At 40.1% G+C, this 22,336-nt stretch overlaps 1 protein-coding gene across 6 annotated transcripts in view; it reads right to left on the bottom strand.

Moving 5' to 3' along the window:
- The window catches only part of EPHA7 (EPH receptor A7), a 241,926-nt gene that overhangs the window by 9,147 nt on the left and 210,443 nt on the right, over positions 1-22,336 (bottom strand). For 4 of the 6 annotated variants that reach the window (XM_055000378.1, XM_055000362.1, XM_055000387.1 and 1 more), the window contains 5 exons: positions 18,532-18,657; positions 13,469-13,654; positions 12,664-12,725; positions 9,291-9,500; positions 8,464-8,613 (listed from right to left, as the gene is read on the bottom strand). In XM_055000378.1, the coding sequence (XP_054856353.1) occupies positions 8,464-8,613; positions 9,291-9,500; positions 12,664-12,725; positions 13,469-13,654; positions 18,532-18,657 (734 nt within the window). The other 2 variants (XM_055000369.1, XM_055000403.1) reach the window with 2 other exon arrangements.

The following is a 22,336-nucleotide window of genomic DNA, read 5'->3' on the forward strand; positions in this document are numbered from 1 at the left end:
TGATCAGAAGAACCATAGGAGGTAATAACTGAGTATCACTACCCTGGGTGAACACATTTTTACCATATTATTGCATACTTTGAGCCCTGACCTGGATAGCTCAGGTGAGCCTGATCTCATCAGAGCTCAGAAGCTAAGCAGGGTTGGCTTTGATTAGTAATTGGATGGGAGATCTCCAACAAAGATGAGGGTTGCAGAGGCAGGCAATGGCAAACCACCTCTGTTAAGTCTCTTACCATGAAAACTTCACCATCATATAAAATAATACATAGGTGGTATTTGACGCCAAAAAAACTTTCACTGATAACCACAGCAAATTCACAACTCTGTTGGAAAGGTTGTGGCAGTGTAGGAACATTTGCACATTGCTGGTGGGAATGTCTCTGAATTGAAACCTTTTGGGAAGATGTTTTGAGACACATGAAAGAAATAACAGGCTACAAAACCCCCTTGATCCAGAAATCTTATTTTTAGATCAATGGAATGCAATTGAGATCCCCCATATCAGAAGAGAATTGATTAACAACCTATTAGTTGCAGCCAAGAACATAATAGCTTCAAATTGGAAAACACAAAAAACACCTTCGATAGACAGCTGGCAGGGGAAAATTTGAGATTATTATAGATAAGAAAAAAATTACGATAGAATATATGAAGCAGAGCATTATCCAAAAGAAACTGACTTCATAGTAAAATGGTATCCATTTTTTGAATACATAACCGAAAAGAACCAGCAACCTCCCCAAAATCTGTTTTTTATCACCTTAGATTTTGGAATAAGGAATAGAGTTAACTACATTTATTGATTTGATTATAGTACAACTGAGTTTTGTATAAGATCATGTACAGAATTTACAAGGATTTATTATATATTGATTGTTATCTGTTAGTTATGTATAATTATTTTGAAATTAATAAAAAAAATTAAAAACTCTACCAGTGGTCGCCATATGTCAGCTGTGACTTGATGGCAATCTTCACCACCACTCCACTGCATACTTTAAATAAAATTAATTCTCTTTTCACTCAATAAGGTATAAATACTTTATTTATGTACTATATGCTTTATAAATTATGTATATATTATATATTTGTTAAGAGTAAAAATGCTCTGTCATTGTTGTAGCTAGAATAAATAGCAGCTGGAAATGGCAAAATCTACTTCATATAGGTATTTACAGGACAACAAAGTATCTTAAGTGCAATGCAAAACTTCAGCTAGTATGAGAATATTGATTTTGTCAATTTCCTCTCTTTTTCTTATACTATATTTGTTATTCTTTTTTGAAAGATAGGTAAGCTTTGCCTTTAAGCCATCTTATATTCCTGTCAGACACCTTTTATGTTTGAATCTAGTACAGAAGGAAGGTGTCAAAAGAAATGAAACTCTACTAGTGTCTAGGGAATGTAAATATTTCTCTTTCTCTGCCCCATGGACTTGTTTCCCCATATTTTGACAGCCCATGAAATCTCAAACACTGAGACCTGTCAAATATTAACAACTTTGCCAGACTGACTCATCATTTAGATCTTATATAATAGATTTTAAAAGATCCTCTGATGTCTATCAACTTCCCATGCCCACCCCCATTATTTATTGCACACATTTATTTTATTTGCACCAGGAAATGTCACTTGTACATTCTGATCTTAGGCTTGTCAACTCTGGGTTGGGAAATCCCTGGAGATTTGGGTTTGGAGGGTGGGGTTTGGGAAGGGGAGGGACCTCAGTGAGGTATAATGCCATACAGTCCACACTCCAAAGTAGTCATTTTCTTCAGGGGGACTAACTAGAGATGGGCATGAACCGAAATACGAACCAAAGTTCATGACGAACCAGGCCGGTTCGTGGTTCGTGAACTGACGGTTCGTCAGAGCCCATTTCTGACAAACCGCCACGAACTTTAGGCTGGTTCATTTGGTTCGTTTTTTGGTTCATCACTGCAGACAGCCTGGCACCAATCAATCAGTTTCCTAGGCAACAGGGGATGGACTTCCTGCAGATGTGCTGGCCCGGAAGTGACCTTCTGCTGACCCGGAAGTGACAATTTGCTGACCTGGATGTGACGTTTTCACGAACCAAACAAACTGCTTTGTGAACTGGGGCAGGTTTGTGAAAGTTCGTGGTTCATGAATGTGATGAACCACAAACTGCACAGTTCATTTCCCCCCCAGTCCGTGTCCATCTCTAGGACTAATCACTGTAGTCTGAAGATCAGTTGTAATTCTGATCCTGGAGACTGGCAACCTTATCTGATTTTCAGAGAAAAGTAATTGAATAATAGATGTTAAAAGATAAGAATAGCTATTATTGCTTATACTAGGGGCCTAAGCTTACTAAGGGCCAGAACATATATTACACAGAAAAACTGTCTCTCTGAGGAAAGAATTATTTGCCCCATAAATTTGCAACTACTTGCCCTGATTACATTGCAAGTATTTATGCTTCTCATCTAGAAGGAGAAGTAATAATGTGAGGGGGGGAGGGGGGAATATATTCAAGTGTTTCAAGTTGAACAGTGATTATAACTGGGAAAATGCCATTCTTTCCTGGAACATATGGGCCAATCAAAAGAGAATTCAAAGTTTCTTATAGTGAAATATGACAGAAGTAGTAATCAAGCTCATTGTAAGAAAAATACAACGGGCTCTAGAAATGGGAGGGTGGACAGGCGGGCATTGCCTCCTGCTCCGTGCCTGATTCTAGCTGAATGAAGGGGGTGGGTGGGCATTGCCACCTGCTCTGTGCCTGATTCCAGCAGGGTGAAGGAGGACAGGCCTTGCTACCTGCTCCGCTCCTGATCCTAGGCAGGTGAAGAGAGGGTGGGCATTGCTGCCTGCTCCGTGCCTGTTCCTGAGTAGGCACTGCCTTCCGCTCCGCTCCTGATCCCAGTTGGGTGAAGGGGGTGGACACTGCTGCCTGCTCTGCATCTGATCCCAGCTGGGTAAAGGGGGTGCAGGCATTGTCACCTGCTCTGCTCCTGATCCAATCTGAGTGAAGCGGGGAGCAGCCATTGCCTCCTGCTCCATGCCGGATCCCGGCTGGATGAAGGGGGGTGGGCATTACCTCATGCTCTGTGCCTGATCCAGGCCAGGTGAAGGGGGCGGGCATTGCCACCTGCTCCGCTCCTGATCCTGGCCGGGTGAAGGTGGGAGGTGGGCATTGCCACCTGCTTTGTTCCTGATCTCAGCTGGGTGAAGGGGGGTGGGCATTGCCACCTGCTTCATTTCTGATCCCACCTGGGTGAAGGGGGGTGGACGTTGCCACCTGTTCTGCTTCCGATCCCACTTGGGTGAAGGCAGAGGGCGGGCATTGCCACCTACTCCGCACATGATCCTGGCCTGGGCTTCCCGCCCCAGTGCACTTTCTTGAGGTACCAGCTTCCTCGTCTGGGCTTCCTTGCTCTGTGCCTGATCCTGGCCAGGTGAAGGGGGGCAGGCATTGTCCCCTGCTCCAAGCTGGGTGAAAGGGGGGTGGGCATTGCCCCCTCTTCTGCTCTGGATCCCAACAGAGTGAATGCAGGGGACAGGTATTACCACCTGCTCCGTTCCTGGTCCCAGCTGGAAGAATTTGGGGGATGGGCATTGCTTCCTACTCCACGCCTGATCCTGGCCTGGGCTTCCTGCTGCAGCGCTCTCTCTCAAGGGACAGGCTTCTTTGTCTGGGCTTCCTTGTATGGCAGGGCCCTCTAGAGGCACACCAGGGTAGGAGATGAGTTGTCAGGAAGATGGTTTGTCTTTAATATAGTAGGATAAATCAGGAGGTTAATTTCTAGATAATTGTATCAGAAGCAAACACTTCACTGTATACTACAAATTTACATCAAATTTACCTTCATCTATGGAAAGTTATGCAGATAGCTGTAACAGAGGCAAACACCTTGGAAGCAAGTATTCTCTTATAGTTCAGATTCATATTGCAAGCACTTATGGGTTGAGTCCAATGTAGATTTACAGCTTGAAGCTACAGCAAGGATGAAAGAGTTTAGCAGTAACAACCTGCAAACAACTCACATGGATTTCAGGACAGCATATAGTTCTCTCATGTGTTTTATCCTCTTGACACCCCAGTGAGGTCCAAGGTCACTCAGTAAGCGTCATGGCAATGTGGGGATTTGGATTAGGATCTTCCAGAACCTAACCTGAAACTCTAGCCACCACACAACACTGCATTGGATTCAGCAGTACTTCCCACTGGAGGAAGGGATTTCTAACAATGGAATGGAATTTCTTTCGTTCCCCATTCTACTAGAGTTCAAAATGTTCCCTGATATGCTGCTTGAGTGCGGCAGGAGGGGAAATCTAAGGAACAGCATGAGGGGTGAATTGGGATCTGCAGTGGAAACGGCAAGAATCAATCTCCTATAAATGAAAATTTACCACTGCATCCAACTCACTGATTCTTGAAGTGTTATGGTTGTCATAGTATTGCAGAAATGTTGTTGAAATGTATTTATTGGTCTTTGTAAGCGTATGCTGTTGTTTTTATAACTCATGAGTGACAGAACCAAGGCTGTGTAGTGGAAGGCAGCTGGAATGAACCTACCATCCTCCAAGTAGCTTTAGCGTCCCTCCAACTTAACTGGCTTTTCCTTCAACGGAAAAACCACTCAACTTGAAGGAATCCTCCCTCAGAATGCAGTAAGCCTTCAAACTTGAACAAAAGGAAAGGTGGTATATACATATTTAAACAAAGTTAAAAAATGAATGAACATTGCTCAGAGGATTGGTAGAACAGAGGTAGGATTCACCTTGCTATCTTCTATTTTGTCTGTATGGTCTATTTTGTGCACAACTGCTAAGACAATTTCAAGCTCCTTTATGCTTCAAATATTGAGGCTAATGTTTTGTTGTTTGTCCAGCATGCAACAGATGAGACAATACAGGCTTTTCTTTTCACCTTCCCACCAAAATACTAACTGGCAGACCTGAGGATAAATTGACCAGAGGAACCAGAAGTGAGTCAGAGTTCACTTTATCATATGCAAGATGGTTATCTAGCGTTCATGGGCCTGTGGGTACAGAATGAACCACTACGGCTCCACACCCAAAAAAAATCATGAAAAAAATGGCATATTCATAAAAAGTCACCCTTCTTTAGTGTAGGACAGAGACATAAAACTATTTTAGATGCAGAAAAATCACCACCTTAATTCTTGAATTCTGAAGCAATGTGTCACTTGAAAAATAGGAACTAAAAAGTTTCATGTAATTTTGTATCCAGGGGTTCCTTCATAAGATTACACCATCAACTTTAGAAAAGTTCACTATATGATAAGCATCCAACATCAAAAATGTATGATTCAGCTTGCTATGCAAAACTGAGAACAGGTAAAGCTTCCTGTAAGGGTAAACATGTTTTCTTATATGATTAGTTAAGGCATTAAACCTTTTGGAAAGATTTAGTCATATAGGACTTCTGTCTACAACAGAGATAGTTTTTTAAGAGTGAAGTTGAATGCATGAGAATAACCCCTCATTCTGCACCTGAGTAAACAAGCCTGGGGCCAAGATCAAGGGTGCAGGGAATGATTATGTGTTTTCACCTCCTTTTATTTTTTTAAGGGGAAAAAAGTGACAGAAGAGTCATAGGTCCCAGTCTGACGATCCACTTGGTACTGTCAATTGTCTCTAGAAAGCTTTTTTTTTTAGTAGTAGGAAGATGTTTTTGTTTGGGAAGAACAGGAAGTAAAGATTCAGAAGAATGGAAAATATGTATATATTGCTGAAAGGTGATTTCTTTTTAAATTTATATATAACTTCTGTTATTATTCAGGTAAGTTCTTCCAATATCATTAACAGCATCGTAACAAACTATAATTAGACAGAGATTTGTTATCATCATGTACGGACACAACTTGTTTGTTGAGTTCATGTGTTTCCATCACTTTTCTCTTGTGTGAAGCTTGTTTGAGCTCCTCCTAGTTTGATCAAACTCTAATGCAGGTGCCTCAGAAAACTCAGAATCATTAAATCCTGTTTTGGAATACTAGTTTGTGAAGGAAACAAACTTCAATCAGCTGAGGTGCCCAGATTCAAAATTAATGACAAAATGGAGCTCGATCAAACTGGGAAATGTTCAATCCAGCTCTTTCTAAGTGGAAAAGAAACGATGGAAGAATAAGCGGAGTGCATAAGCACAGTCAACAAGTTCTGTTTGTGCATGCTATGGGCAGGGGAAGAATGTGGGTGTCTGCTGTGTCTGGGTGAGTAAACCCACACATTCGTCTCTCCTTGGCAATGCAAAGAAGAAAACATTCTAGCTAAATTAACTTGAGAGCCACTGATGTTACCTCAACATATGGAAGGAAGGAGATATCATGGCATGAAGGTTAATACAAAGTAAAATAAAAGATTCCACTTAAACTGAGACTCAATAATGTTCCCTCAAAATCCCACATGTTTCCTGGGACAGCTGCACATCTGCAGAAGTATTAGCAAATAGAAGCAAGCTACCGGATTCCAACGAACGAACGAACGAACACACACACACAGCTTACAAATCCTTTAAACCCTTTTCCTGAAAGAGTGGAAACCCCTCTCCCACCAGTCCTGAGCTGGCAAAATCATCCTCCATGCCCACCATGGCACCCTGCCATCTAGGCACGTTTTATTCATTGTTCTGGTTTTCTTAGGCTATTAAAAATTTAAAAAACGGTTGCTTTTCTAGCACATAGTTAGGCACTTCGCCATTTCCTGAGATCAGCTTTTCCAGGATTTGATCCTAGTAGTTCAATTAAAGGTCAGTTTGATATCTAAAGGCCTGCTTGGTATCTCTCTATCATGTAGGGCTGCCAGTGGGGAGGGCGCGCAGTTTTCATGTGCGCCCCCCTGCGGTGCTGTGCGCCCCCGCGCACAGCAGCCCCAGGATCAGGCCTGTTTTTGCCTGGATCGGGGCCTCTGTGGAGCGCAAGAGCATTCCTGCGCTCCGCAGGGGCCCACAACAGGCCCAATCCGCACCAAAACGGGCCCAATCTGTGCCCGTTTTGGCATGGATCGGGTCCATTTTGGCACAGATTGGGCCCATTCTGGGCCCCTGCAGAGCGCAGGAACGCTCCCACACTCCACAGGGGTCCAAAATGGGCCCAATCCGCATTAAAACGGACCTGATCTGTGCCAAAACGGGCACGGATTGGGCCCGTTTTGGCACGGATTGGGCCCGTTGTGGGCCCGTGGGGCGTGGGAGCGTTCCTGCGCTCCGCAGGGGCCCATAACGGGCCCGATCAGTGCCCAAATGGGGGCTGCGTGATGATGTCACTCCCAAAAGTGACGTCATCACACTTGCAGGAGCGCAGGACGCTCCCACGCTCCATAGGGGTCCAAAATGGGCCCAATCCGCATTAAAACGGACCTGATCTGTGCCAAAACGGGCACGGATTGGGCCCGTTGTGGGCCCGTGGGGCGTGGGAGCGTTCCTGCGGTCCGCAGGGGCCCATAACGGGCTCGATCAGCGCCCAAATGGGGTCTGCGTGATGACATCACTCCGAAAAGTGACGTCATCATGCTTGCAGGAGCGCGTGCGCACACGAGCTCCTCCAAGGTAAGAGCCAGGCCCGTCTCCCGCTGGGAGATTGCGGGGGCCTGGCAACCCTACTATCATGACAATGCACAATACTTAAAAGAAATGTTTGATATAAGTTTAGTTTGACATCTGAATATATCTTTATTAGTTATTTCATAGTAGTGCTGGAACTTATACAAAGTGTAGATACTTTTACAAGACCAATCAGTAGAGCGCTAAAAACTGTGTATACACTTGTAAATTTTTATTTTCAGTCCAAGCTCTTTGCTATACATTGACTGTTCTTCCATATAGCCAACCCATCTTCAGGACTGAGAGTGGTGGTGTATTCATGGTCATCATATGCAGTACTTTGCACCCGAACCTCTGCTTACTCATTTATGCTTTTATGCTGAATCTGTGCAGGTTTTTTAATTAATCTGCTCATAGTTAATGAAAAAAAAGGGCTACCTACCTATCTACACACACATACAGGCACACACCAAGTTTGTGTGTGTTAGCCATTATGATAAAGTCACATTTTAGATTAAATTATTTTTATATTTTTAAAAAATCCAAATGTACAGGAAGTGAACAATTTTTGTGGTTAATGTTAGTTCCTGTAAGTTGAACTTTGGGATTTATACAATGCAGACCTATGCAGAGTTACTCCAGTCTAAGCTCACTGAAATTCAATAGGCTTACACTGGGGCAACTCTGCATGGGATTGCACTGATAAACATAGAAAAATATTTAAAAATAAATTATGAAGGTACATAAAAGGGACATTTTTATTGGAATAAAAATATTGTACAGTGATTCTTTTGTAATACAACATACTATTTCTTGATAGTGTGGAAAAGGAGGGACTCGAGCCATTTGATTAATACGTTCTACATATCCGATTATGTGGGGTACGTGTAATATAGAACTTAACGAATGTTGTATTTTTTGAAACTCACATCTTGATTTGACATGTCCCAGTAAGGCCTCTCTCCATAAGACATTACTTCCCACATGACTATTCCATAACTCCACACGTCACTGGCTGATGTAAACTTGCGATACTGTATGGCTTCTGGTGCTGTCCATCTTACTGGTATTTTGCCACCCTGTGGGGAAAACAATAGCTTCAAGTGGACAGAAATATTGTTGTTCTGTACATATTTCCATTTGAAAAAGAAAATTAAAATTGTGGATGTATTTTGTCCTTACAATTCTCCTTTGAACCTGGCAATAGCTCACAGGTGCTAGGCGATGTTTTCCCTCAGAATCAAGCTAGACAGTTCACTGACTCATGCCCTGTGGCTTTTACTGCACCACTTCTGAATGTAGGAATTACATATTTAATTAGCAAGATTCCAGTCCAGTGGCACCACAGAGTTCAACAAGATTTTTAGGGTGTAAGCTTTCAAGCTTTGTCAGACACATACTGACTGTTTCCCCATCCCATATAAGTTACCTTTATAAAACTATCATGTCAAGAGTTTTAGCTTATTCTTCTTCCTTGCATATTAATTTTCTGTATACAAGTTATGTGGTATAATGGAGATTTGCCAACAGTGTTGAACACAGCTGAGGGCCAATGAAATTATTTTCCTTTACTGAGAATTGCTGAAGCTTTCCCAAATGAAGTTTAGTGGTGTCTGCACTATGTACTTCCAGTCTACCTTCCTTTTCATTTCAAATGGCACTCATGTGGAGCTCTACTACACATGGCCACTTACTGTCACAGATATTAAAACAGTGAGACTGGGTGGGAGGCGGGTAGTGGTAGTGCACGACTTACTGTTGTAGTGTAGACAGCTTCTGGGTCATCTTCTATAACTCTAGACAGGCCGAAGTCTGACACTTTACAAACAAGGTTGCTGTTAACCAAAATGTTGCGTGCTGCTAAGTCCCTGTGCACATATCCCATGTCAGCCAAGTATCTCATTCCAGCAGCAATCCCTCTCAACATGCCTACTAGCTGAATAACTGTAAATTGTCCATCATGTTTCTGAAGTAAATAATGAAACAGAGAAACTCTTTTTAGTGTGTTTACAAACAAAGTGTGTTGTTATTATTCTCATGACAATCACCTTGTTAGGTGGGTGGAGCTGAGAGAGCTCTGAAAGAGCTGTGACTGACCTAATATCACCCAGCTGGCTTCAAGCAAAGAAGTGGGGAATCAAACCCGGTTCTCCAGATTAGAGTCCTGCAACTCTTAACCCATTACACCAAACTGTTAGTAACAAAGTAACAGTTACATTCTAAACAGAATCACACTTTCTAGGCTCACTGACTTCAGTGGACTTAGAAAGGTGTAACGTTGCTGAGGATGACATTATATATAGCCAGAAAATTCTGTTTCTTATTTCAGTCAAATATATTTAGTTGGCCTGTTCTATACCATCATCCAGAGGCATCAGAGCCATTTTGCCAAGGTTGCAATTCCATGCCATTAAGGAGACTGCATGTGATTATTCCAATCACAAGAATGGTCCTGATCATGTGGGGAAGGCTCACATGATTCAAGTTGTCCAAATGGTTAATATATTCACATATTTCCTAGATGTGTGAGATCACACACCATGGAAGCAGCTTGAAACATTGGAAAATATGTAAAGGGAGAAAAGGGTGTTTTCCACTCAGTTACTTTATAGCATTTCAGAATCTATTCTTTCCATGTTCTTCAGCGTTCCACATGTGCAAAGGAGTCATGGGAAGTAGAAACGTTTTTTGTCCATCTTCCCCATTTTTCCCCTGCACACATTCCATATTTTTTTTAAAGCTGCTGCCCAGTCACTGCTGATGCGTGTTATGTCCGTGCAGAATCAAAAGCTCCCGTTCTGCTTCTCATGCCCCCATCTTCCTTTCCCACAGGAGCTGATTGGTCTGTCCACTGCTAACCACTCCAACCCTCCTCAGCTCTCTGAACACTTTTCCCACCATTTTTATCAGTAAAGCGAGGTAAGGGTCATAAGGCTGTTTCTCCGTTCGCTTCCTTCCTCCTGAGTATGCACACACTCGCTCTTTTTTTTTCTTCAAAGCCAGGAACAAGTCCTAACATTGCTACTTATTCCTTACTGGCTTTAAAAGCCAGGAAAAGGTTAAATGGTTGCTTTTTCCTTCCTCCCTTGAGGTATGCACACACTCTCATTTTGTTCAAAGCCATGAATGAGTTGTAACATTACTGCTCATTCCTCCTAACTTTAAAACCCATGGAATGGTTAAATAGCTGCATTTCCCTCCCTCCCAGCTTCTCCTAATGCCGAAGACAGGCATTTTGCAAAACAAAATGGCAGGGAAGCTGCCAGGAGGGAATGAAACCGCAGCATTTTAAACTTTTCCTGGCTTGGATTTTAAAAAATGAGTGGGACAAGCATGAAAAGTATATATTTTCCCCCAGAACTCCACCACCAATTGCCTCTATAGTGGGCACAGGACAGTCCAATCAGCAAATACAGGGATGGGGTGGGGGAATAGGTTTCAACATTGCAACATTAGGATGCATGTGATTTTTTAAAAAATGATGTCAACTCCAGCACCCACAAAATACAGTTCCAAACAGACACGTTCAGCAGACACCAAATCACCTCGAGGCTGTGCAGTGCAGAAAGATGGGACTTCAAGCTGTTTCAGCACCAACTGGCATAAATACTCAGTATCAGTGGCTTAAAGTGCAGTGTGTGGAATGGGCCATGGTACCAATGATACCATACTATACTTTGGGTTATACAGTAAATAATAGTAACTGTGCTTATATACCAGCTCTTCTAGACAGATTATTGCAACACTCAGAGGTGTAAACAAAGTCAGTGTTATTGTTATCCCCCCAATACCTCTGAGAAGCTGGGACTAAGAAGAGTGGCTTACCCAAGGCCACTCATGGCAGCAGTGGGATTCAAACCAGCAAATTTGCAGCCTAACCACTTCGCAGCCTAACCACTTAACCGCTATGCTATTTCTAAACATGGCTACATGTATGGACACTTAAATCTGAAAACTGGAATCATAAAAAAATAAGCCTGAGGAAAAACCCAGGTTTGCAGAAAACTGAAAAACAAATAAGCATTTGTGGGTTAATTCCTCCAAATGATAGAAGAATCTGCTGTTTTCCACCTTAACTTTTAAATTTTTGTAACCTCCCTGACGAAGGGTTCTTACGAGCTCAAATGCTTGCAGAGTATTTTGTGTTAATTTTGATTAGCCATAATAAAAAGGTATTACATGGATTTACTTTTTTGTTCTGGATTTTGTGTGGGCCAATACAGCTGCTTACAACTTTTTTCTATAGACCTACTCACCCTCAGTGGCTCTCTTGTGTTCCCTGTTTGAATTCCCAAAAAAGAATGCCCTGTTCTATCTGGAATGTCCTGCTAAGTCTATTTCTTCTGGCCATTCTTTATAAAGATTTTGACATCTAGTAATAATGGTACCTTTTTAAAGGGCCTTGGAGTTTAGACTGTGGAGATGACTGGACTTTGACTGGTAAATGTCTTTGGAATGTACCAATTGAATGTTGACTGATGATTACTCTTAATGTACTCTGGCTGAGGACTGATTTTATTTTTCTAGCTTGTGCTTGTTACTGGTATTTTTGCAGGATTTATGGCCTTGTTTTGCTTTTTATTTGCTGTATCCTTTTGATTTCTGCTAACTACCCTGGAGGTCTTCTATAGGATGGAAGAACAGGATTAAAAAGTTGCAATTTTTTTTTGGTCTTCAGTAGTATTTTCTAATTTTCCCCAAATGGTAAATTTACACACCAATGATTAAAACTCCTTTAGCTAATGCTAATGTAGGTGGTGGTGGGGTTGTTCATTTTGAATTACTGCTGCACTTAATTTAAAACCTCTTTCTTGTCTACCACACTGAAAAGATACAAATGTGACTCCGAAGTGTGTGTTCCCACAATATGGCTTTGGGAACCAGTCTGTGATGGTAATCAAAACCACAATATCTGTCCCACATTGGATCACTTAGATGGTCAAAAATACTTCTTGTTTGATCCGTCTGGTCTTCTAATTTCTAATCTGATTTTGCTGAGACCATTCAGAGATCTGTTAATGTTTGCTGTGTTCTCATTTTACAGTGAAAATTTTTTATTATGTTAAATTGGTAGAATATATATTTTATTCTTGAAGTGCTATATATGTTTCCCTCTGGCACTCACTCACCCTGAGAAATGCATCGAGGGCTCCATTCTCCATGTATTCTATTACAATCATTACTGGTTTCCCTAAAAAAAGAAAGAAAGAAAGAAAGAAAGAAAGAAAGAAAGAAAGAAAGAAAGAAAGAAAGAAAGAAAGAAAGAAAGAAAGAAAGAAAGAAAGAAAGAAAGGGGGGGGAAGCACATTTTGTTTAAAGAAATTGTAACAGAGTGGCTTTTTTCCTTGATAAAACACATGTTGTTCCTTTGAAGGCTGAATAGCTAAGGCATGAGTGCTCTTAAAGCTTCTAGCACATTTACTGAATTCTGATAAGTCCTTAAATATCTGTGTCTAGAGTATGGTCATGATTCGCAAAATTAAACTGTACAAATCAAAATGTCAATGCGTTCTCCTAAGTCCTGCTGTGTGAACAGGACTCTGTGAAAATGAAACTTCAGTTAATAAGAAAAAACATAATAAACCTTATCTTTCTATGTAAGGCTAAAATGAGAGAACATAAATATAACACACACACATTCAGTTTTTCATTATACAAAAATCTTAGCTTTTTCCTCTGGTTTGAGCATAAACTATATTTTAGTTAATTACATATTAGGAAAAAAACTATTAATTTATACAATATATACAAATAAATAATGTGAATAATTGACTGTGAATGCAGTGACTTTTTTTTGTCTTGGTTGGTTCTTTTATTGTTGTGAGCTGCCTCAAGTAGGTCTGGAAAGCCAGCATACAAATTTTCTGAATAAGTAAATAGCAATTTACTGCCATGAAGAATGTTGTCTGAACAACAGATCTGGCAGTTACTTACCTCTAGTAACAACCCCTTCCAAATGAACAACATTGGGATGGTCAAACTGTCCCATGATGCTGGCTTCACACAGAAAATCCCTCCTTTGCTTTTCAGTGTATCCCACTTTCAAAGTTTTAATGGCTACTGCAACATCTCTCTTGCCCGGAAGCTTTAGACGCCCACTGCATACTTCACCAAATTCTCCTGTAATGGAACAAAACATTATTTGGTGGGGAACTACTACTAATTCACACTCTTGTTAAACCAGAATCAAACACTTCACATGTATAAGAGAACTGATTGGTCCCACTAAATTTTACACCAGATTTGAATCATATCCAATGGAAGATATGCACTTGACTCAAGATTTGAATGAGAATTTTTAAACAACTGCTTATCCTGCTGAAGGAAGAAATTCCTAACTTTAGCAAGATTATGTTCCAAAGGATTACATTTTAGCCTATTCCACCTGCAGCCTGTTAATAGCATAAAAAAGGTCTGTGTCTGAACCGAAGATTATTAGGCATCAGCACCTGTGCACAATGTGTGGTATCATAAAGATGTCAACAGTAACAAAAAAGAAAAATATGTTGCTCTCATCAGACTTAGAGAAACACAAATATCAACTTTTTGAAGGAGAGTTTTTTACTCCATGGTTGATTGTATCAGAATAGCAGGGAATCCCAATCCATCACTTACATAGATATTCCATACATTGTATTTGATGTGAACGGCATAGCTATTTCTTCTTCTCTTTGTCATCATACTACTGCTGGGCTTACATTCTTTCAACATTCCTATTGCTTCTATATTTATTTCATTATGTGGCAGCAGATTTTTAATTTTTTATCTCCCATTTAAAAACTGAATCATATTTAAACTTATTTTCACAAGAAAAGGAATGATAATACTATATTGTAAGTAGAGATGGGCACAAACCAAAATACCAACCAAAGTTCGGTATAAACCGGGCCGGTTCGAGGTTCACGAACCGGTGGTTTGTCAGAGCCCATTTCTGATGAACTGCCACGAACTTTAGGCTGGTTCGTTTGGTTCATCACTGCAGACAGCTTGGCGCTGATCAATCAGTTCCCTAGGCAACAGAGGATGGACTTCCTGCAGACCTTCTGCTGACCGGGAAGTGGCCTTCTGATGGCCCGGAAGTGACCTTCTGCTGACCTGGAAGTGACAATTTGCTGACCTGGATGTGGCATTTTCACAAACCAAGTGAACCGGTTTGTGAACCAGGGCAAGTTTGTGAAAGTTCATGGTTCGTGAAATGCAATGAACCATGAACCACACGGTTCAGTTTTTTTCCGATTCATGCCCATCCTAATTGTAAGCCATCTTCAGGTCCTGCAAGGCAGAATGGCAGCTAATAATTTTTTTAAACCAACTCACAAAGTTATCTTGTGGTGCCAAAAACTGACTTACAATGCAAGCAGACATAGTTATTCCTATCTAAGTACAAGAAACTCTGCTTAAGTCTGCACTATTAATTGTGTGTGTGTGTGTATGTGTGTGTGTTTAAAGGGTTGTCAAGTCGTAGCCAATTTATGGAAACCCCATAGTTTTCAAGGCAAGAGACAAACAGGTGGTTTGCCACTGCCTGCCTCTGCATAGCAAACTTGGACTTCCTTGGTGGTATCCCATCCAAGTACTAACAAGGCCAATCTTGCTTGGCTTCTAAAATCTGATGAGACTGGGCTAGCCTGGGCCATCCAGGTCTGGGTATTAATTGTGTTCCTAATCATCAATATATTATTTCAAGTTAAGTCCAAAGTAGGGGTGTGCGCAAAAAACAATAATAATTTGGGTTTCCTGCCTCGGGAAACCTGAAGCAGAAAAAAGAGTAGGAAATAAGGCATTCCCAAAGCCACGCAAGCTGCGTCGGGAATCCCTTGTTTGACCCGCTTCGGTGTGCTCTGTAAAGATTCAGAGCACACCAACAAACTCCCCCCCCGCTTATTTCACCCACTGGGAAGGGGAGGAGGGAAACCCCTCCTTCCCCTCCCACTGGGCGAAATAAACTGAGGGGGGGGGAGTTCAAACCCCATCAAGCAGATCAGCTGCTTGGCAGGGTTTGTGGGCCCTTTAAACTCCATCTGGGTCGTGGGGACCCCCCCCCCCGCAACCCAGGTGAATCGCAGAAAGGCCCTTTCCAGCTGGCTGGAGGAAGGAGGAGAGAGTTTGAAGAGAAGGTTCCCCGCACCACTTGCAAGCAGCACGGGGAAACTTCTTCCCTTCAAACTCTCCCCCTTTCCAGCTGGCTGGAGGAATGGGGGGAGACTTTGAAGGGACGAATGCTCCCTGGCAGGCTGCACTCAGCCAGGGGGTGAAATGCCCCTCTCCCTGCCACTGTGCAGCAGCAGGGAGAAGGGCATATGATAGCACCCTGGCAGGCTGCGTTCAGCTGCTTGTCAGGGAAACCCCTGACAAGTGGCTGAGTCTGGGATTTAAATGTCCCTTTTCATGCTGCCGCGCAGCAGCACAGAGAGGGCAATTTAATCACCGGCAGGATGCACTCAGCTGCTTGTCAGGAAACCCCCAACAAACAGCTGATTGGCGGTTTAAATATCCCTCTCCCTCCTGCTGCGCAGGGGCATGGAGAGGGACATTTCAGCCCTTTGACCCGAAGCTTCCTGAAGCTACACAAATAGCTTCAGAAATATTTGATTCGGGAGTCCCGAAACGGCCCCAGTATGCTGGGGCCATTTCAGAAATCCTGAATCTTTGCAAATCGGGTCCAATTCGGGTATTTTTTGTGAATCAGAAACCCAAAGCGCACACTCCTAGTTCTAAGTCTATGAATACTTGCTATCATTCATGGATTTTACACAGTTGTAACCTACCAAGATACTGACCATAATATTGTTTACTATGTTTACAGTTGTCTTGAGAAACAACTCCGCCACTTATGAGAACACAGTTAATTATGCTGCTGAAAACCCCATTAGGTAATCTGCTAACCTCTTCCGTATAGGCAAGCATCATAAGGAAATGTAGCTATTCCATCTATGAGCAACCAATATCTAAGGGAAAACCTTGAATGTCAAAAGGAATAAATTGATATTATAAATTTTAAAATATATTTTTTGAATTCAAAGTGCAAAGTGCTAAAGTGTCAACATGCCATTTCTAATAAATATTACACATAAGTATCACAAAAGATCATTCCATAAATATCCAATAAATCCAAATTCTTTATCAAAGGTTCTTAATTATACATAAATCACTCCATATACATGAATTATACATAAATCATGGGCAATGGTCCGTTGGATAGATTCCTTCCTGGAGATTAAAATCTTGGTGCTGAAGTGATTTATGTATAATTAAGAGCCTTTGATAAAGAATTTGCCAAAATGGAATAACAAGCTGGCAGTACCCATCAGGCTCTTGGGCTTATGCTTGTCCATCAACTATAACCATTGGACTGCATTATCCTTTGAAGAAAACTCCGTATTAACACCAATGAACCTATAAAGGAACAAGCAAATAGAATTACATCACGTAGTACATCTCTGGAAGACTTGCATTATTTTCATATGGTGGAACTTTACCGGTTGAACTCCTGACTGTATTTGTATATAATTGTATATTTGGATATTTATTGGATATTTATGGGATGATGTATTGATACTTATGTGTAATATTTATTAGAAATGGCATGTTGACACTTTAGCACTTTGAATTCAAAAAATGTATTTAAAACTTCATAATATCAATTTATTCCTTTTGACCTTCAAGGTTTTTCCTTAGATATTGGTTGTTTCTGACTCAGAGAGCCCTCTTGTGTATTCTTGATTCCATCTATGAGCAGTAAGAAAGGGGCAAGGATCATGGGAAGAAAAGAAACAAAGGCTTATTTGGTTAAGTGTGAATAGGGGTGAGAAAACATTTCTCATTAGTATGTACATATTTCACCTTTAGACTGTAAACACATAAAGGGTAAACTGAGTAACAGATATGCCATTTCAAGTAAGTTATGGCTTTTTCATTTGTTGTTATATTACAGCCTTCCTGCCATGTTTATCAATGAGTTGCCTGGTAAGACAAAGACTTCAATAAAAAGTTCTTAGGTAAGAAAGTACTCAGTCACAGGATGCATCGGGTTTTTATCACCAGGCCAACATTAACAAATTCTTAGGCTGCAAATCTAAACACAATGACTTGGAAATCACTGTAAAGTAAACAAGCATAGGGTTGATCAGTGTTTTTTATTTGCTTTTATAGCCTAGGTATTTGCTTTTTTAAAAAACAGTGATTCCCTACCCCCCCTTTTAAGTAAAGAATATTGCATGTAATTTACAGTACCTGTCAACCTGCAACAAGGGTGATGTAAGAAAAAATGGGGTTCTAAAAGCACTGCATAAAACAGGAAATCAAAGAATCTTTCCTCCAGGAGTCTCAGGTATTTGATATTTTTCTTGCCCATGGATACTTAATTTCACTACATGAACTAGTGCAATAAAACTGTCACACATCTTATTAATGCAAACAAATTGAAACAAGTTTCTCGAGCTCGAACACCACTGCTTAAGTATGTGGAAAAGGAAGAAAAGCAATGTAATGACAGTACAATTACCATCAGTCACAAAACAAGGACTTGCAGTAATGAAAATGGTTAAAACTGACACCAAAAATAGTCCCTCAAGAAAAGCTTGCTCTATAAACCTGTAACTTCAATGGTGGCTTCTTTACACACACATGTAAAAAGCCTGCCTCTGGAGTTCAATGAAAATATTTATATGAATATAGCCATCAGGATTTGAACTAAAGCCTAGCTCCTTCTCCTAGCATATAGGGCCGAAGGAAATTATTGACATTTGTAAAATGCAATTTTCATATTTTTTTACAAGAAAATGGGAACGCACATGTTCATTATCAAAAAAGAACACAGTATTATTTTATTTATTTATTTTACATTTATGAGCAAGTGCAGCTTCATTGCTTCCAACCAGTCTCATACAGGCAAAGACCTCCATTCTGAGATATAATTATTTGCCTGTCATCATGATGTATGAGTTTCAATCGGAGCAAAATGGAAGAGTTGTGTAAAGAAGCTACAGCCAGCTTACCTGCACCAATCACACGCTCTATTTTAATACAGGAGGCATCTAACTCCTTGGCGAATTGATGGACAGCTCTATTTGGATCCTCGTAGGTTTCAGGGTCAATGTAGGTTTTGGTGCCTGGAAATTTAACTGTAATGATGTAAGAAAGCATGACTGTGATGAAGCAAAGCACTTATTGTGCAGCCAACCCCGGAATTTCATTATGCAGAGTGCTCCCTGGAACAGTGAAGTTTCTGCCAAACCATCTGAATCAAGCAATGGTGGTCTCAAATTTACAGATTTCTTCTAAAAGCTAACTTGATATAAGGATCATTCTGAACAACGGTTCTGTATATATAAACATTCCCTACAGAGTGCTACATTGAATTAGATGTAAAATGTGCTTTGCCAGTGTGCCATGCGCTCTGCAATATGGGATAAAAATCTTCTTCCCATAGTCTCTATATACAAGAAAGTCCACTGGCCACAGCCATCACTCACTTCTTTGCTTCTATTTTGGCAATCCAGAGGGCCAGCTGATAATTCTCAGAGGGCTGGATTTGGGCCAGGAGCTTCCAAGTACTGATTTATTTTTTTTAATGGCCCACTACACAGCTTTACAGTCCTGCTTCCATTGGACTAACATAACATATTATTGTTTTGGAGTATCTGTCTTTTTCCTCTCAACTTCCAGCATATCAGAAACATATTGTCGTATAAACTGAAAATAATATGTGTATTCAGAATGTGGAATATATCCAGCTTCATAATCTGTATGTGTCTCTGATTTGGAAAATTACCATTTTCTTTGGTTTTAGAATCAAGGTTTCTTGTTTGATTTATCCATATAATTCAATTTAATGTTCCCTAAATGAGAACATACCTGTGAGGAACTGCAGGGAACTCATGCAACTCATCCCATCTTTTAAGTGATATAAATGATATCTTGTCTGTTGGGTCATAAGGGGAAGACATTCCTGCCCTGCAGTTTTATTAACCATATAGGATTGTGCGTTTACTTATGATATACTTGTATTTAGGAAAAATGTTATATGAGAAGTAACACTAAGAGATATTCTGTTCTAGATGATACAGCAGTCACATAGTAAGCACAGGCCACATCAGAAGCTGCTTACAGACACATACTTTAGCTCTTTTCAGAAAGCTGTTAATTAAACAATCTGATACAATATGGTCAACAGGTACTGCATGTTTCAACTACGGCAATGCTAGTGATATGGAGGTTATCTATGGAGCTGAATAAGTATTTTGAGGATCTGTAAGAATTTCTTTCAGATCTTCCCTAGAGGTTAATTTTGCTGCTCTGTACTTTTTAGTAGGTTTACTGCTAATCATGATGATAATGGCTAAGCTCCCAGAGCTGATGTACTCATTTTTTTATTTACATCCACAACCAGAGGGGAAAGAGAACAGAAAAACAATAGGTTAACCATCTATATTGTGCTCTCAAGCAGACAGATGGGGAATTAGCCATCTTCTTGCACTTATGATAAGGGGCCTGGATTGGAGGTAACCTTATGAATCTCAAATGAGTCTCTTATGGTTCTTTATTCAAGCTGTCATAAAACATTTTGACAGGCCAAAGCTTTCTTGGCATACCAACATGAAATAATGCTGCCTCAGATTCAAAGACATTGTTAAAAGAAAATGGTAGGAGGAAACAAAATGTAAATTGGAATTGGTTGACTAAACTCCTCCATTGTTGTTATATGTTTAAAACTGTAGCACTTGGGGTTATTGAAAGTTGAGCAGAACTGAAAGGAGAAAGAGGAGATTCTATTAAGCTTGCTGCTCTGAAAAATAGTTAAAGGGTTGTCTTTTCAGGCTATTGTAAAAATCCTGTCATGTCATAAAAGAAAAATCATCTCACTATCACAGGAACAAAAGTACAAAAATTTAAATGACTGGTAACTACAGCATGGTGTTTAATTTTATCCCTGGAAGCAATGGTCAAATCAAATTAAATACTACGTTTTCTGTCTAAAGGCCTGGAAAAAGTAATGCCGTTTTTTCAAAAGGTAAATCATCATAGTAGGCTTCACGGTAGGTAATCTTTTCTGACAGATTTTAAACTTTCCTAGATATTGGATAACTAGGTTTCTTGAAAGAAATACAATGAAGGAATGAAGTGCTATTTTCAATTTCAGTTTCTGACTATTAAGTCTAGGCTATTGGGTAGCTTATTTACATTTTCCCTGAAACTTGCAGTCTAAAAATAGTGTAAGCTGGGGAAAATCATTCTTTGGCTAGCACATTCCTTTCCCTACAGACACAAGTAAAAGGAAGCACAATTAATTTCATTTCCTCCTCAGACATCACTCAGTAGGGAATGTTTAAAATAACTTAAAGCATTTTAGAGATGTGAAGAGACTCAAAATGAGATAATCTTAGCAAGTCTGTCACCCTCTGATGAAGCTTTGTTTCAATAGTATAACGTTGGCAATTGCTTTATTTTTAAAACAATATCTCAGAACATGATAATCTTGATTCCCATTATTATTTTCTTATTGGCTGGGCAGAGAACTTGGCAGGGTTATACTAAGGGTAGGAAGGTTTCAATCCATTCTTTAATGAAATGAATTAAGTATTGATGTATCTAAGCTCAAGAAAAATAAATAAACAGCTAAATTAGTTTTCTGAGAGTAGGAAAGGTCAAAAAGAAACCTTCACCTGACTTTGACCTCAAACTGTTAAAAACATTATATGTTTAAATGAGAAATGCTTATGAGCTACCAGAAGAAAACTTTATGCCCAATCATTCTGCTGCTTCATAAACTGTACGATCACAAAATCCAAATGCTCAAATTTGTGAAGATATGAGTGGCTAAATCTGAATTTTCCCTTAAGATCTTTCCTGTTGCATTACAGAATTATGATATTAACCAATCAAGTTCTAAAATCCAGCATATTACATTAGATTATTCAGTTGTTACCAAAGAAACACTTAGATTCAGGGAACCCAGATTATAAAAGTGAATTATTATGCAGTCATATCTGCTTAAATGCATCAAAAGGATACACACAGTGCTGGAAAAGCGGCTCCTGAAAGTTACGGGTCCCAACACAGTGGCATCTGAAACAGTATGATGGGCTCTAGTTGCACATTAAAACTGGAGAAGCCCTTCTGCACATGCAGAAATACTTAGGAGGTGCACACGCTGTATTCTTTATATCTCGGACAGGATATTAATTAGTGTGTGGTAATTTTACACTTCACAGAATTTCATGATCTTATTTTAGGTATCCAACGATCTTCCAGGCAGATCAATTTACTTATGAAAAAATGAGATGTTCATAACAGAATCACACAGGTGGCCAGGATGTTGATTATCCATGAAATATGTGAGACCGGAACGAATTTCAGTGAACACATTCTTTTTGGATATGCAATGTACTCTGAACAGATAAATTTGCATCAAAAGTGTTTTTGAATAATTGCTGTTAATCAGTCAAATAATGAGTTAACCACTTTTACAATGTTGATTTTAATTCATTTAAGATGAAATGCTTGTGAGTGGCATTTTTCTTGAGTCCTGTTGGAAAGTTCTAATCAGATTACTGTGAACAGAAAAAATTAAAAAGTTACATGTTTAGAGCTTCTATCATGTATTAAAGCATCACTATCCAAAGTATTTATGACTCCCCAAAAGAAAGGCTGTAGTTCTTCATTCAGTTCCACACAATGATCCTCTATTTTAAGAACTCATAGCAGAACTGGCAATCATTCTAATGCAACAAGAGGGATTTATATTAGAAACAAGTTGCTCTACTTCAGGATTTGATTCCAGACTGCTAAGGGGGTTGGATA

The sequence above is a fragment of the Eublepharis macularius genome, chromosome 1 (genome assembly GCF_028583425.1).
Source record: "Eublepharis macularius isolate TG4126 chromosome 1, MPM_Emac_v1.0, whole genome shotgun sequence".
Lineage (NCBI taxonomy): Eukaryota > Metazoa > Chordata > Lepidosauria > Squamata > Eublepharidae > Eublepharis > Eublepharis macularius.